The sequence below is a fragment of the Arachis stenosperma genome, chromosome 5 (assembly GCF_014773155.1).
Source record: "Arachis stenosperma cultivar V10309 chromosome 5, arast.V10309.gnm1.PFL2, whole genome shotgun sequence".
NCBI lineage: Eukaryota > Viridiplantae > Streptophyta > Magnoliopsida > Fabales > Fabaceae > Arachis > Arachis stenosperma.
In genome coordinates this window covers 2,305,167-2,322,324 of record NC_080381.1, presented here as the reverse complement: position 1 = coordinate 2,322,324, position 17,158 = coordinate 2,305,167, and the positions used below count along the sequence as shown (strand labels likewise).

The window sequence follows — 17,158 nt, the reverse complement described above, 5'->3', positions numbered from 1 at the left end:
TTTTGCTAATATCTAAATTTTCGTTCAATTTCATTCATTTTTTAATCACAAATTTTAATTACATTATTTTATTCCTATTAATTTTAGTACCTAACATCAATAAGAGTTAATTATTTCAGATAAGAGTCATACGACTAAATTAAAATGTGTGTAGGTAGATTCTATGATGTAGAAGGAGAAAATCTTCTACACCTATATATATTTGTTGTCAATAAAAAAAGGTACCAAGTGTTTAAAGAGAAAAAATTTAAAAACAATATCTACCATTATTTTGTTAAGTTGTAAAATGTTTTCAATTTTTTTTTTGATGTACGTGAAGAAATTTAATAGTTAAATATAATAAATATTTATTTAATTAGTAATTACAAAATTAATATTGGACCTTTATTTGAATTTTTTTGTTTTTGTAAAATTTTATTTATTTTGGATCAAACCATATTTATAAATAAATATTAAAAATACAGACCTAAATTTTATAAATTACAAGATTTATAGAAAAAAAGTCTTTTTTATATGTATGAGAAAAAAACTCTCCTTCTAAAATGTTCACAAGAAATACATAAAAAAAATTCTATAGTAATTAGATACATTTTTTGGAATAATAATAAACAAAATTTATTTTAAAATACTAATTAAATTAAATAATTATTTAAAATAACTATCAAAATTTATTAGAAATATAAAAAGAGTAATAATTTGATTAAAAATTTTGAGAAAGTAATATATATTTAGAAAAACAATATGATTATGGTTTAAAAGGTTAAAAAATTTTCATAAATAATAGTTCTAGTAAATAATATAAAATTTGTGATATACGTAAATATAATTTTTAATTAATATATATGATTTGAATATTAATTTAAATTTAAATTTATCTATTTTAAATATTAAACAGTATTTTATATTGTATTTTGATTTTTAAGTTGATAAATGAATAATTAATTATTTTTAATTTATTATGTGTTAATTTTTAATTGTGAGATGAATTTGATTATTTCACGTATTAAGTATTGAATTTTCTTTTTTTTGTGTGACTATATCAAGTATTGAATTTGATTATATTTACGTATATTGTAAATTTTATATTGTTTACTATAATCATTATTTATAAAAATGTTTTAATCTTTTAAACCGTAATTATTACCCAAAATAAATAGAATTTACAAAAAAAGTCCAATATCATTTTTATAGTCACTAATTAAATAAATATTTATTATATTTAGTTACTAAATATTTTCACGTATTTCAAAAAATAGTAAAAAAACAAAAAAAAATTCTACAACTTATTAAAATAATAATAGATATTGTCTTTTAAATTTTCTCTCTCTAAACACTTGGTAATTTTTTTTATTGACAACAAATATATATAGGTGTAAAAAATTTTCTCCCTCTACACATCATGTGTGTATACATTGTTATCATCCTTTTAAGATTTGGTAGATACGACTTTAAAAATTTTGTTGCTTCCATATTTAGATTCTGATAAAAATTTTGTTGTACATTTTTTTTAGTTAAACAATACCTTTGTCACTAAATATTTTTTATTTGTGTAATTAAACAATTATATAATTTTATATTGTTTAATTAAATAATCGTATAAATAAATTATATAATTTAATTACACAATATAACCAATTACACAAATTTAAAAGAATACAAAACAAAACCAAAACGAAACATTGTCAGTGTGTGAAGTGAAGAAGCAGAGAGGAACGCGTGGAGATGGGTAAAGGCAACCCACAGAGAGGAAGCACCGGCGACGAGCTTCATACGGCGGCAAGGTCCGGTGATCTCGTCGCTGTTCAGATGATTTTGACTTCAAACCCTTTGGCCGTTAATTCCAGAGACAAGCATTCCAGAACACCGTATCCTCCTCTCATTTATTATCACTACTACTAATAATTGCTAACGGAACCCTAACACTCTGTTCGGTTCCCACGGTAAATTCTCCATTCAATTCGTTTGCTTTGAAGTTTAACTTGTTCTTTCCTTATGATAATTGAATCCATTGCGATTTTCATCCCTTTCCTTTTTGACCTATCTGCATCGAATTGTGGATTAGCTTCCCTAATACCATTGTATTGGAATCTCTGTTGACTTATTGTTTATGCTTTTTATCTTTTTGTTGCAAGAACAGAGTTGTGCTGCATGTTTTATCTGAAAATGATTTGGTACTTTGTTATGTGCTTAATGTGTAATGCCCTATGAACTTGTTATTATGAGGTAGAGTTGTTTTATTGGCGAGTAAAAATGGGGTGAAATTACACATGGACTCATGGAGCTCATCAAAGAAAACTTTTACCCAATTTTTTTCCTCTAATTAAAGATACCCTAGGAAGAATTGGAAATAAGTAAGGAAGTTTTATATAGGGTAAAATGAATTTGGTTTGTCTTGGAAATTATAGCATTTCCACTTTGTTCCTTTGACAATTAGCTTTGGACCATAGACTTCATTTAGCAGCATTTGCTGGACATGCTGAGATAGTAAGTTATCTGTGCAAGAATAAGGCTGATGTTGGTGCTTCTGCTATGGATGACATGGCCGCAATACACTTTGCTGCTCAGAAGGGGCATTTGGAAGTTGTTAAGGCTCTAGTTGCAGCTGGTGCATCCATCAAGTCTTGTACTCGCAAAGGCATGAATTCATTACACTACGCAGCTCAAGGTTCCCATCTGGAGCTTGTTAGGTACTTGGCCAAGAAAGGGGCGAGTCTTACTGCCAAGACAAGGGCGGGAAAGACCCCTTTGGATCTTGCTAACAATGAAGAAGTCCGCTCGTTTCTGGTGGAATTCGAAAGATCAGCCAAGAACAGAGCATCTAGCAACAAAGATAAAGCTGAACAGTCTGATCCAAAAGCATCCACGTTGGAATCAGAAGATAATTCAAGTGCCAAACAGCCTGCAGTGGCTGTCGATGAAGAAAACGGTGACGGAGAGAAGACAGAGAGTAATGAGGATGACGAAAATAGTGATAGAGAGAAGAGGAAGGCTAACAAAGAGGACGCAAGAGAAGACTCATCACAATCAAAGAGGGCAAAAGTTAAGTTGAGCCATCTCCAAAGTTCAGATGATATCCAAGAAGAAGAAGAAGAAGAAGAAATGTAGGTTGGCAGAGGCATAGTGTAGTAGAAAGGAAGTTTTATTATATATGTCTGTAACAATATCTGATTTAGAATCTCTTCTTTTTTTTCTTTTAAATTAGATAGACTTAGACCTTCTATTGACTGTTTATTAATATACTATTAATACAATTATAAATCATCTTGAGAATTTTTTCACATTTTGAGTTGCAGCTTTTGCTTTTTAGTTTTTACCATATGCTTCGGATGTCTGTATCCTAGGAATCTCATGTGCATACACTATTGTAAGATACAAGTCTTAGAAAACATTCATAGAATGCACATACCGGAAGAACAGATATTTTAGACATATTTCGTGAGTCTCTAATATAGCTGATTTTATCTAGTGGGATAAAAATTTGTTGCTCTTGATGTATTATGAGCCTATAATGAGTTCAAACCTCGAGGTTCAGAACGAAGGGTGAATTGAGTTAAGGCCAAAAGTTGAGAACTTAAGCGCCTTGATTATATTTCTATAAGCTTGTGCAGAGTTTATAAGGTGGAGAAAGACCTCATATTTCAATTGTGTCTTGTGAGTCTCCATTGAATTCAGATAAAGAACTTTAGAATTTAGGATGAGAAAGTGATGTTTTAGAGATTTTAGAAGCTGCCTTCTCTAGTAGCTACACTCTGCACAGCTTTGGAGTGAAGATGAGACCTCACAAAGTCAGAGAAATCAACAATAAAAGGTGCATGTTAACATTTCTTTGTTAATCAGCTGTAGTTCAAGAAAATGAAGATTGCAATTCAATACTTCCTTACTAATTAAATCCATTTCTTGTCTTGAGCATATTCATCTGAATAAAATAAAAGATTACTATTATGTAAAGTTGGTTTATTAATTATTATGACTGGATAAATCTAACGAATGACGAAGAATTTGCATAATTTGATACATACACACGTATAAACATTGCAATTTTCACGTCAATAAAAGTTCACAAACTCAGCTTCACTATTATAGTATTATCTAATGCATGATTCATCAACACACAGGTAGACAACTCCTTTATTTGTAGATTCAAATCCAATTCATTCACACATATATAGAATATATTTAGTTATTTACTCCCTAGTCGTTGAAGATGTTGAAAATGACAAATTGCTCCACAAAGTTTAGATAGAGAGTAAGGTTTTATTACAAATTAAATTATTAATTTTTTTAAATAATAATCTTAGTCTTAATTTTTAATTAGTATATTTTGAGAAGTATATTTAAAGCTGGTGAAAATAAAAAAAACCTTCCTATTTGTCACGTAATTGTTTTTTAAGTAAAATTTATGGAAGTTTTTTTATAAGTAATATCTCAAATAAATTTCAAGGAATTTTTAGTAGTTCAACAAATTTTAGTTTTTACATCAAATTTTGATAATTTTTTTTTGATAAATTAGTCTCTATTATTTAATAAACACATATAACAGAGAATATAATTAATTGATCTTTTCTATGTATAATATTAATGTACGAGAAATTTAGTGACGCGAGGTGAGAATCGGAGAAGATGACGGTGGGTTTTGGACGTGTATTGGAAGTTACGATGAGATTAGAAATAACCGTAACTATGAATATTTAAATACTAATCTTAATTTTCAAATTTTAAAATTTGAAATTAAATAATTAATTAATGATTTAATTTTTAATTTTAATTTTATTTTTTAATTCATTATACACATTGTGCACAATTACATATTTTTATTTTTAATATTGGATTAACAGTGGTATTTTCTGAATTGTGATCTACTGTCAATGGCTTAAGTGTACAATGTGTACAATGGGCTAAATTTTTGGTCCATGAATAAAATGAACATCACCATACTAGTTAGAATAACCATCCGGATACCAAGGATAATAAACATCTCAATAAAAAATTAAACTGATTTTGGGGTTCACCAAAGATCGAACTCTTGACCTTTGGAATTTAGAACTCTAATACCATATCTGAAACCACTCATCCCAAAAGCGTAACCTGACAGGACAATATAACACTAATGGTCATATCTCTAATACTTCTTAAACCTCCATTGTACACATTGTACGCTTAGGCCATTGGCTCCCTAAACTTTTTCTTTTATAAAATGTGGGATGATTTAATTTACAGAGTACAAATCAGACCGTCCGATTTTTAAGAAATACAAAAATTGGACCGTCTGATTTCTGTACTCAAACCGTCCGATTTATGTACCTCTCATAATTTTAAAAAACACAAAAAATTATCATGTTAAAGTATAACACTCACACAATTAATATTGGTTTTCAATATTTTCTCTTAAAAAAAAATAACAAAATTTAAAAATAATCCAGAAAAACAAAAGTGTGTGACAGAATTATCCTTGAATATCAGGGCTTCAAAGCTTTCCCCCTTCACTTTCTTCTCGCACTCTCTCTCTCTCAGACACTTCACCATGGATTTGCTCTCACTTTCAGCTTCTAACCCATCAACTTCTTCTCTCCCGCTCTCTCGTTCTCCCTTCCGTAACCTCTTTCCAAAGCCACCCATTTCTTCGTTTAACCCCAAAACCCATTTTCCCCAATCTTCAACCACCGTAACCCCACTCCGTTGCCACCTCACTGCCGCTTCCCCTGCACCCTCCAAAGCTGCAAACTTTGGGTCTCAAACGCGAAAACCTGGTATCACTTTTCAGCTCTCGTCGCCCCAAACGCCGGCCACGGCCTTGAGAGGTGCCGAGAGCGACGTGATGGGTCTGTTGTTGAGAGAGAGGATCGTGTTCTTGGGCAGCAGCATCGATGACTTCGTTGCTGACGCCGTTATGAGTCAGTTGTTGCTGTTAGATGCTCAGGACCCAACCAAAGATATCAGGCTCTTCATCAATTCCCCTGGTGGTTCTCTCAGGTGATTTTTTTTTAAATGTTTCTTACTTTCAAATTGCATAAAGAAATTTTGCAATGAGTTTCAGTTCATGTGGTCACCGTTTATATGATTTAGCTGAGTTGAGTTAAGAGTGTTTGATGGTGGTTTTGAATTTAGAATTATTGTTCTTATGATGTACATTAGAGTATTGCTGTTCCAACTTTGGGGTTGATTTATAGTTCCAATGAAATTCACAGTCATATAGTTTCATTGACTAGATTAGCTGTGTTCTGATGCTCAATGTTTGATGATTTTGAATCAAGGATTATACTTCATGAAGGTTTAGGTTATTGCAATTTGTTTGAAGTGAATTTGTGTTAAGTATTTACTATTTCAGTAATGTCAAGCTGCATTTAGGTTCATGGGTTGTAGTATGTAAAAGACTTGGACAGAGAGTTTTTGTTTTCGTGATTTATGCTGCGAAATGGCAATGTGCAAGTCATTTACAGGAATTACAATTTGTATGCATATTATTCTGATTATAGCATTGGAGGCATAATTGCAATGTTGCTAATTTAGAATTTGAAGATAGAACCCCCCACCCCCCTTTTTTTTTTCCTTGTCTACTGTTTTGCATTAATAGTTTAGAGCCTTTTGCAGTTTTGCTTCTGGTTCGACTGAAGCTTTTTGGGGTTTAGAATAACTCTATTACATCCCCTACTTGCATTTATCAGCCCTCTCACCCAGATGACACTTTCCCTAGGCATGTAACAACCCATCTTGCTATATCATTTTTTTAGGGTTGAGTGCTCCACAGTAGCTGGCATTAAAAGTTAAAACTATGACTTGGAAATAAACACAGATATAAACAAATAACATGATAATCAATGGACGGCTTTGGTTTTTTTCCCCTCAAATGTTCCTTTGGCTTGCAAAATTTTTAAACTGTTTAAATAGGTGCATTTGGAGGTTCAAATGGAAATTGTACCAAACAATTGAGGAAAATAACAAGGGAAAGACAACTACAGCCACTTGAAGTTTGTATCTTTCTTATGTGGATTTGACATAGACATTGGAAAAGAGTTGTGTTCCATATGGATAAAGAGAGACAAAGGTTAGAGATTCTAGACAATTGAGCAGGCTTTAGCTATAAATTTGGCCTTGAACAATTTAGTTTCAAGAATCAATAGTGATTTGTTGATACTCCTTCATTAGTCCAAGTTTTCTCTCATTTCCATCATATTAATATCTATGATCTAGTTTGTGATTTTTAGTAACTTAGTATACAACTTTGCATCAGGGCCTTCAAACTCGTTAGTTTTGGTGAAAAAACTTGTTATCCATTTTTCGCATTGCCTCCCTGTGGCTTGAAGTAAAGGTGTAACTTTGAGCTCCTGCGGTAGTATATTAGTTAATCATTATGACCATATCACCATGCTTTCTAATGGAATTAGCTCACAATCAAATCAGCCCTGAATTCTCCATGTGTTTTTGTAAGAGATGCGAGTCCATTATTGTCCAAAATTGGCCAAATCCTCTGAAGTACTTCTCCCTTCAAGATATCTTTAACATCTCAAACTTCGGCTTTAGTCAATTTTATGACCAGAGATTTGGATTCTTTGTTGCAGAGAGATAGGAGGCCTCTACTTAGATGAAGTGTTTCTTTTTCTTCCCTTCTTAGGCTTGGTTTGATAAAGCTTTTACTTTTTGAAAGTAGCTTATGAAACTATCGTTTAAAAGATAGGTTTTTAAAAGCTGCAGCACTTGCGTTTGCTAAAATCAAATTAAAAATGACTTTTAATAAGTATAAGCACCATAAATTATAATAAACATGTTTATAATTCTAACGAAGAATAATTTCTTTTTTCAAATTCTTTAAAATTTTATATAATATTTTAAAATAAAATAATTTTAAAATAAAAATTATTTATATATTGGCTCACCTTTATAGATCACAAAAAATGGGACACATATCTCAAATAAACTACTCTTATGATTATATATCTATATTTACATATGTATATACATGTTATTATAATTTTGATTAATATTCATACAAATAAAATTTTATGATTGGTTTTCATAAACCAAGTCAACCTCTTCACATTTCAAAGAACAGATAAAAAACAAACAAACATCATAGATCTACTGAAAAATACAAAAACAACGCTCAAAAAATAATATAAATAGATAGAAGTTCATCCATAATATGTGATAGAGATGTATTTGTGTTGAAATTTATGAAGATTAGGTTGAAAAATAAAAAATATATGAAGACTGGTTAGAATTTGTGAAGGTTAGGATGAGAAGTTAGAAATAAGGATTTCAATGGCAATATAATAGAGGGAAATATGTGCGGAAAAATAAATAAAATTTGATAAGCACAAGCCAGCTTTGAAAACTTCCCGCTTAGGTGCTTTCAAAAGCACTCCTAACTTTTAAAAGCTGCAGGCAGAAGCATTTGGACTTTTTAATCTACCAAACGCAAAATGAGGTGCTTGTTAGCACCTCTTGAAAAAGCTTTATCAAACCAAGTCTTAGTTAACATGTCTTTTACTTTTTGGAAACACAATGATTTTTACCAGAGATCATGGCTGTCATTCTTTGACTTTCCCTTTTGTATTGTATAGTTTGATGCTGATTAAACCAAGATGTACATGTTCTCGCTCATGTTGTTTCAAGTAGTGTCAACATATTGGTTGTGCGTGCTGTTGGGAAATTAGGAAATGAGGAATCAATGTTTAACTGTTTTTCAATGCAATATTTTGTTGAGTTTGATATCTTTTTCCACGGCTAATTTGGTTTTCATGATATCATTTATTTAGTGCTACAATGGCTATCTATGATGCCGTACAGCTTGTGAGGGCCGATGTTTCCACAGTTGCACTTGGAATCGCAGCATCAACTGCGTCCATCATCCTCGGTGGCGGCACCAAAGGCAAGCGCCTTGCCATGCCAAACACACGAATTATGATTCATCAGCCTCTTGGAGGTGCTAGCGGACAAGCTATAGATGTAGAGATTCAGGCGAAAGAAGTTATGCACAACAAGAACAATGTCACAAGAATTATTTCAAGCTTCACCGGTCGCTCATTCGAACAAGTCCAGAAAGACATTGATAGGGATAGGTACATGTCTCCAATTGAAGCAGTTGAGTATGGAATCATTGATGGTGTAATAGATAGAGATAGAATTATTCCTCTGATGCCAGTTCCAGAAAGGGTGAAATCAACACTGAATTATGAAGAAATAAGTAAGGACCCTAAGAAATTCCTGAACCCAGACATCCCTGATGATGAGATATACTAGGTTTATCATGTTACAATTACTGGTACATCATTACATGTTCAAAACTTAAAAAGTTTCTCTTTTGGTTACAGCAGTTTACAACATTTTGGCTTAACGATTAGGATTGTTATGATTGCCACTTTTTGGTTGTTAAGAATTGTAATCTAATTATTGGGAAAATTTGTTATTTGATGTTTACTCATGTTTATTGTTATAAAGCTCTTATTGTTCGATTCTCATTTTATTTTTATTTACTTTTTACTCACTTGGTTCTTATTTATTTGTTACCGTCAATTTCTATTGCATCATTGAATCAATATATCTAAGTATAATCATATTTAGATACATTGATTTAAGAATGTACTAAAGAGGACCAGTGAGAGATAAACAAGAACAAATAGAGGAATTTGAAAATCGTTATGAGCTTTCAATGTTGAGGGTTGGATTTGTTGGTACCATTGCATAACTATGATTAGGAAGTTTTGTTGTTTGTTTAAAACTAAGAATTTTGTAATGTGAACCTATTTCTATACTAATAAAATGAGAGACTTATTTTCAAAGTTGGTGTAAATTTAATAAGAATAATACTACATATCCAAATTTTTTCCTTAACTAAGTTTAATCAAATTGGTCAAATACAAGTTATATAAAGGGGAAAAAGGATATTTGATTCTGCCAATAATTTAGGTGATTTGCATTAAGCAAAAACGTGAGATCAGCTAAGACCGGCTACCCCTTTGTCTTATTTGGTAAGGTCTTGCTGCATAAATCTAGGCTTTTTTGGGGTCCATATTTGTTTCTTCGTACTCTTTTTTTTTCTTTTTTTTTTATCAAAGATAAAGAGACTTGCGACCTCTAAATAAGTATGGAAAGACTATGTCATTTGAGTTATAACTCATTGGCTTCTTCATACTCTCTTTATTGTCAATATTAATATGAAATTCAAAATTATTATGTGTATATTATATATTTGTATATAAATAGATGTGTTATTTAATTCATTTTCAATGTATATTTTATATTAGTGATTGATTTTGATATACACTTTACATGATTGTATTAAATTTAATAAGCTAAGGGGAAAGGGTTTGGAATATTTTAGTAATTTTACTTATTTAAATCTCTATTTCTATTTAAACCAAATAAGATACTCACATCTCTCCATCTCTCATCCAAACACTACATAAACATTCATGTGCCAAGGGATTTAGTAGTCTGCCAATAGTTGTGGGTACCCTGAAAGAAAAAAGAATTTAGAAAGTAAAAAAAGAAAACAACATAACAACTAGATCTTATTCCACTAAAAATAGTTACGTGCTTCTAATGATTTTGGTGGAGCTAGAAATTTAATAGAGAGTATATCAGAGTATCAGATTATACACTAAATAAAATGAAAATGAACTAATTGTCATATGACCATATTAATTAACTGTATATTTATATTATTTTTTAAAATAAAGAAAATACAAATTGGGTTATTAAAAAAATATTAGTATTAAACTGATATCTGTAATAAAAGGGTATATCATAAGAAATTTGTTATAAATATAGAATATTCTATTAACATATAGTACATAATGGTTAGATGAATTATGAATTTTATTTAAAACAAATTCATATCTTACCCAAAAATAAATAAAATATCACATCAAATGTCTATACTTAATATAGAAATATTTTAATGTAAATAAACTAATGGTGAAGCATGAACTTTCTATGATAATGATAGACACTGTTTCATAAGTCACCAATCAAACAAAATATGCTGCCGACTAATCAGCGACACTATTGAATTTTGATTAGTGAAGTAATAATTAAATAATTAAAACCGTGTTATTGACTCTCAGTGCTTCTAATTTTAAATGCTAAAAAGAGCAACATTGTCTTCTCTGCTGCTGAAAATAAATTGGCCAACCATGAGGAATGTACCATAATATTCCCTCTAATTATGCCGTTTCATAATTTGACTCTTAATTTTCAAAGTTCAAAGTTCAAACCAACATTTTTAAAAAATAATATAAGTCAATTTGTTTCTTGCTCTATTTTATGTCATCAAAGTAAGTTTCATAAACAGTTGACTCATAACGAAGTTTTCAAAGGTTAAGTTTGACAGGAATCCACAAGATTGAATATTGTCTTAAGATACAAAAATGTATTTGGAACTGAAAATATATACAAAATATAATTATGCAACGTATACACACAAAAAAAATATTTATCAATTGGTAATTGCATATAGAAATATATAGTTGATAATAATAACAATAATGATAATAAAATCTTATCTTATTAGATAGAGTTAACTACATAAATCAAATAATATCATTAAATTCTATCGTGTATATATATATATATATATATATATATATATATATATATATATATATATATATATATATATATATATATATATGTTCTTCATACATGATTTTTATAGACTTTCTTCTATCTTTTACTATATATATATATGTCTATCTTTTATTAACTCTTCTAACTAGATATTCTATCAATCTGCTATCACATATTCAAACCATCTCAAAAGAAATTCTATTTTTTTTTTCAACAATAAACGCCACTCCAAGTTTTTCTCTTGTATCCTCCTTACTTATGTTGTCCAACATATTTGATATTTTAAAAAAATATATATTTTGTTATAAACAATTTTGATTATCCGTCTTGTACATTTGATTATTTTATTATGGTATATTTGATTATTCTTGTGACTGATTATATAGTTAGAAAAATACGTGAATTAATATGTATAATTAATTATATTATGTGTATACTAAGAATCAGTCACTAAATTAATCATCTTAATAAAATATATATTAAAATATAAAATATATATTAAAAATAAGTTAAATAACACATATATTTATACATAAATATACGATGATATTTTTGAAAACCTATATTAATGTGCACATAATATTTTTTATGTGAAAATAAATTCGAATATAAAATAATTGATTTATAACTAATTTTTAGTGTATAAAGAGATTTTTTTTATTCTTATATTGTATATATCTTTCTTGTGTTTACTATACAAATTTTGTACATTTTGTATATTTCCCTCGAGTGGTGATGATAGACGACAAAAGAAAAGCAATAATAAGAGAGTAAGATAGAAAGTTTTTTCTCTGTATTATTTTCATTTCTTTTATTATCTCTCTATATTTTGTGTCATTTTGTAAGACTACCAAATATTATTTTATGTTAGATTTCCTTTTCTTAAATTAATGTACTGGATCTATTTTTTTTTAACTAAGAAATGTGCTAAAAACTAACAGTATCAGATTTGCTTATGGTAAAATATATACTAAAGGGGTATATAGATAGAAAATGTTGCAATTGCTATCAAGGTTGAAATAGTATATTGATTAGTTTGCCTGCAAAAATTGCATGATTAGGTGATGTGATGTGCATAACCATGTCTTCTTCTTCTTGTTCCAACTAATTATAATTATATGTAACCAAATAGTTAGTTGTTTAGTTGTTTTAAACCTTTAATATGATTCCACGAGTGTTGATGCATTACACTACTATATATTTTAATTAATATTTTTAATAATAATTTTTTTTTTTTACTAAAGATAGGAGACTCGAACTCGCAACCTCTTAAATGAGTATGAAGAGACTATGTCATTTGAGATATTACTCATTGACTTAATAATTTAATAATAATCTAATAATAATCTTTCGACAGTAGTATTATGTATGTTTTAATTAACTACTCGTCAGTATCTAATATTCAATTATATTTCTATTATATGAAAAATTGAGAATGAAAAAAAAAATCACTTCATAAGGATATGTATATAAATTTAATTCAAAATTTTAAGATAGTAAATTAATAGATTTTTTATCTTATAAATTTTTTATTTTTTATTTTTTTAATGTAAGACCAATTTTATATATTCCTCAGTCACCAAAAAAAAAAATTTTTATATATTCCTCGCAGTTACGACATTAACCAATTCAGTAATATATACTTAATCCGTTTAATTTCTATTGCAAAACCAATGCTGTTAGAAACATAGAATAGGAACTTTGATCCACATAGTCACATACAATATTAGTGCTTGTTTTCTCACTTTCCAATTTTGATTTAGGGAAATTGGATAGTTACGAAAAAAGGAATGATGTACAAATTATGGGTGTAATAATAAGTAATAATAGGAAAAGTACGAGGAGACAATAGTCTTATTCTACAATGTATACAATGAGGTTTAATTGTAATTAAAATTAAATTATGAGTCATTATTTAATTTTGAATTTTTTCTAATTTAAAATTTGAATTAAATTAGGATTACTCTCAATTATAGAATCAAACCTACGAATCCCTCTTTTAAGTATGTGTTTGGATTACAGTTTGTAAATCAGAGTTTGCATAAAATTGATTTTGTAAAATTGATTTTGATGATAAGTTAGTTTGGGTTAACGTGATTTATGTTTGGTAATCTTTATATTAAAATTGATTATAGTAAAATAAATATTGTTTGGATTATACTACTCAAAATCACTTTTAGATGAAAAATTACTAAAATAGACATCAATTTTATATACCTGCAAAATCAGAATACTATAAAAAATAATATAAAAAATATTTATCATATAAATAAAATAAATACAATAAAAAATAAAAATATAAAAGAGAGTACTATAAATTTTATAATGTCACACAAAAAGAAAATATTCTATAATTTTTTTTAATATCGTCAGTACTCTTTAATTTAGTATTATTTTAGACTATAAATTTTTATTATTTATGACTCTATTATTACTTATAATTATTTTTTTATTTATTTTGTCCTTTTTTTATAGGATCATAATTTATATTATTCAAAATTTTGATAATAAACGTAGTATATAATAATTACTATTACAATTACAAATTTTACAAATTCAGAATAAACAATAAAAAAAGTTAATACAAAATAAAAATAGAGTACATCAAAGAATAGAAAAAAATTACACAAATAAGAAATAATAAAAATTTCATAAAACCAACAACATATATCATATGAACAAAAAAAATACCATAAAACGTAAATAAAATTCATATGAATAAAAACAAATAAAAATAAAAAAATTTCAATTTGTTAGTGATTGAAATAAATCTGAACGATTTTGATGAAAAAAATGGAACTAAAAAATTATGAAGAAGTAGGAAGAACTACAAAGAATGACTGTGAAGATAATAGTTACTAGTATCATTCTTATAGAAGAAAATGAAGGGTAGGGTTGGTAAAAAAGAAATATTTTAGCTTCTCCTAAACATGAAACGTGAAACGTGAAACGCAGAAGCTACAAATTTGAGCTTCTCCTAAACGTAGGTTCAGAGGCAGAATCAATTCTGCGTTCACAAAGATAAAAATTGTCAAACATCAAAGTGAAACTTTCAAGAAGCTCAAACGGACTTCTCTCCTCCCCAACGTGTTTGCCAAACACACCCTAAGACGGTGTGACCTTCATTAACAACGAACTGCTGTCTGCATCTGTTTCAACCGCACAGCACAGGTCACTGGCAAGCATTGCGTTCCGTTGTTCTGTTTCCACCGCTCTCTCGGATCGCACAGTCCACCACCCAACACAGTCCATCGCCCACCACAGTCCACCGCCCACCACTGGTGCCCACGCTCTCTCTCTTCTCTTTCTTTCCTCGTTCCCCATTTCTCCCTGCCGTGTTCGCTGCCCCACGCCCCTGTTCGTGCTTGCCAGCTCCGGCGAGCAACACCCCGGTGCAACCCAGCAGCGGCTAAGTTCTGTGCTGCTGCGACACCATCACTGCCCCGATCTTCTTTCTCTCCTCCATCAACACAGGTTCCATCCCTTTCCTTGTCTCCGGTTCTTTCTATTTTATTTATTTCATTGCTTTTAATTCTGGTTTCTACATATAGATTAGGCGTAGGACTAGTTAATATCTGTTGCTAGATTGAATGTGTTTTCTGGCTGAATTTTATGGGTTGATTGCTGCTTCCATTGAACTCAATGCTCTGTTTACATATGATGCACACCATATGTTCGATGAAATGTCTAAATGAAATCTTTTTGTTTAATTCTTATGTATGACCAGCATTTGACTTAAATTCTATTCTCATGAGGCATTATAATTTATAATTGTGCAGTTTTATGTGATTTCTAATGATGTTTGAGCTTGAATTTTGTTATGCACTTGTTTGTGATTTTTTTATCAAAACACCAATTTGGTTAAAAATTCAGATGTTATTAATTGTTTGGTATATTTTTAAGAAGTGCATACCATATTTTATTGAGTGATTTGAATGCAATGGTTTATTCATGTTGGTTTTGAACATAAATGATCACATACATCATCACTCGTTCTTTGAAGTTTTTGAGGAATTAAAATTAATTTTCAACCACTATGATGCTGGTTATGCTTTACAATCATCATTATATATAACAATTTTTTGTAGCTAGTCATAGTTGTGATGTTGATGGACTAAATCATAACAGTGTGAGTGTTTATATTAATGTGGTTAATTTATTGTTGGTCACAACTCACTTCACAATTGGAAATATATGCTCTAAGTGGCTAGTTGATAAGTAATCACCCATGATATGCTTAATGTCTAGAGACCTGCATGAATCTTATTAGTGTAGTATATTTTTAAATAATATAAAATAGAACTAACTGCATTATTATTGTTAAGAATTTTGCTGAAAATGTAAATTAAATAGAATAAAAAGAAGCATGCATGTTTAGATTAGGAATATATGTATGCGTATACATGATAGATAGCCTATGCATTAACAATGCAACTGAGTAATGAAATAAGTGCATTGTAGTTGTATGTGTTGCTTTTTGATATCAGTGGTACACAGTGTGATGTAGCACAGAGAATAGAGGTAGTTAAAATGTTTATATAATAGGTAAAATAAAATAAGTAATTTAATTACTATCAATAGGTGATGTTGATGCATTTTTTTCCAAGTTAATATGAGTAGGATGATGTGGTTCAATTATATTTGTGTATCTTTCTCTATGGAATTTAGAGAGGATTTTTTTGCATCTCATTTATTAATTGTTTATCTAAATAATTTTCATGATTTAATTTGGGTGTTTATTTCGTGATTATAGGTCATGCCACTATTGGATGTTACTGAGGTTGGAAGTGAAGAGATGAATTTTGGCTACATGGTTATCTTCAATCAGACACGTGAGATGTTCATTTCTGTAGGCGATCGGATGTTCAATTTACTTGTGAATGCGGATGGTTATTATTGACTCCCTATTTCTATGTGATGAATGTTATTTATGACTTAACTGACTATCGTGGTTTGCAAAAGCTTTTTCATTAACATGTTAATTTAGTGGGTATCTGGTCGTGATAGGGAAAAAATAATACTACGATATTTTCAGTCAATTTGGATGTTCATTTCTGCTTGATTTTGGATGTTCATTTTCCACATATAACCGGATGTTCATTACCAAGGGATTGTCAGGTTTCACATTCATCCATTAGCTCACTGTTGTATCTGTTCAAAATGAATAAAATTAACTTGTCCCAGGATCAAATATCATGAGGAAAATGCTTCACCAATTCAACTCATTCAAAATAAGAAAATGAAAAACATATATCCTTGAATACATTCATAATTAAAAAATGTCATAATAGTAACTCTCTAAATGGTAACTTTCACTTTCAATCATTATGTCTAAGAGAATCCAAAAAAACACAATCACAACAACTTAACAATAGTTATATAGGATCCACGGTTACGTCCCTCCAATTGGACAGGGAAAAAAATAAAAACCAATCTGATGTCACGCTGCTGATACCTGCAATACATTGCAATATGTTTTCAAATTAATAACCAATAAACAAGATAGATAATACGACAATGTAACATTTAAAGAATCTAGTCAATATTTGGCTAATCCAGTCAATATTTTGTTGTTGTGTTGCTTTATAGGCGT

The 17,158-nt window shown here is 29.4% G+C and overlaps 3 protein-coding genes across 3 annotated transcripts; all 3 read left to right on the top strand.

Moving 5' to 3' along the window:
* Positions 1–1,658: 1,658 nt before the first annotated feature.
* On the top strand, positions 1,659–3,278 carry LOC130979426 (uncharacterized). The gene is made up of 2 exons (XM_057902870.1): positions 1,659–1,865; positions 2,448–3,278. The coding sequence occupies exons 1-2, from the start codon at positions 1,723–1,725 to the stop codon at positions 3,103–3,105; spliced, it is 801 nt and encodes a 266-aa protein (XP_057758853.1). The 5' UTR covers positions 1,659–1,722; the 3' UTR covers positions 3,106–3,278.
* Positions 3,279–5,453: 2,175 nt separating this feature from the next.
* LOC130979100 (ATP-dependent Clp protease proteolytic subunit 4, chloroplastic) lies at positions 5,454–9,455 on the top strand. The gene is made up of 2 exons (XM_057902456.1): positions 5,454–5,970; positions 8,754–9,455. Exons 1-2 carry the CDS (start codon positions 5,522–5,524, stop codon positions 9,235–9,237), a joined length of 933 nt encoding a protein of 310 aa, XP_057758439.1. The 5' UTR covers positions 5,454–5,521; the 3' UTR covers positions 9,238–9,455.
* A 4,946-nt stretch (positions 9,456–14,401) lies between these two features.
* On the top strand, positions 14,402–16,617 carry LOC130979702 (uncharacterized). Its single transcript, XM_057903225.1, has 3 exons — positions 14,402–14,426; positions 14,732–15,039; positions 16,319–16,617. Exons 1-3 carry the CDS (start codon positions 14,402–14,404, stop codon positions 16,463–16,465), a joined length of 480 nt encoding a protein of 159 aa, XP_057759208.1. The 3' UTR covers positions 16,466–16,617.
* Positions 16,618–17,158: the final 541 nt, after the last annotated feature.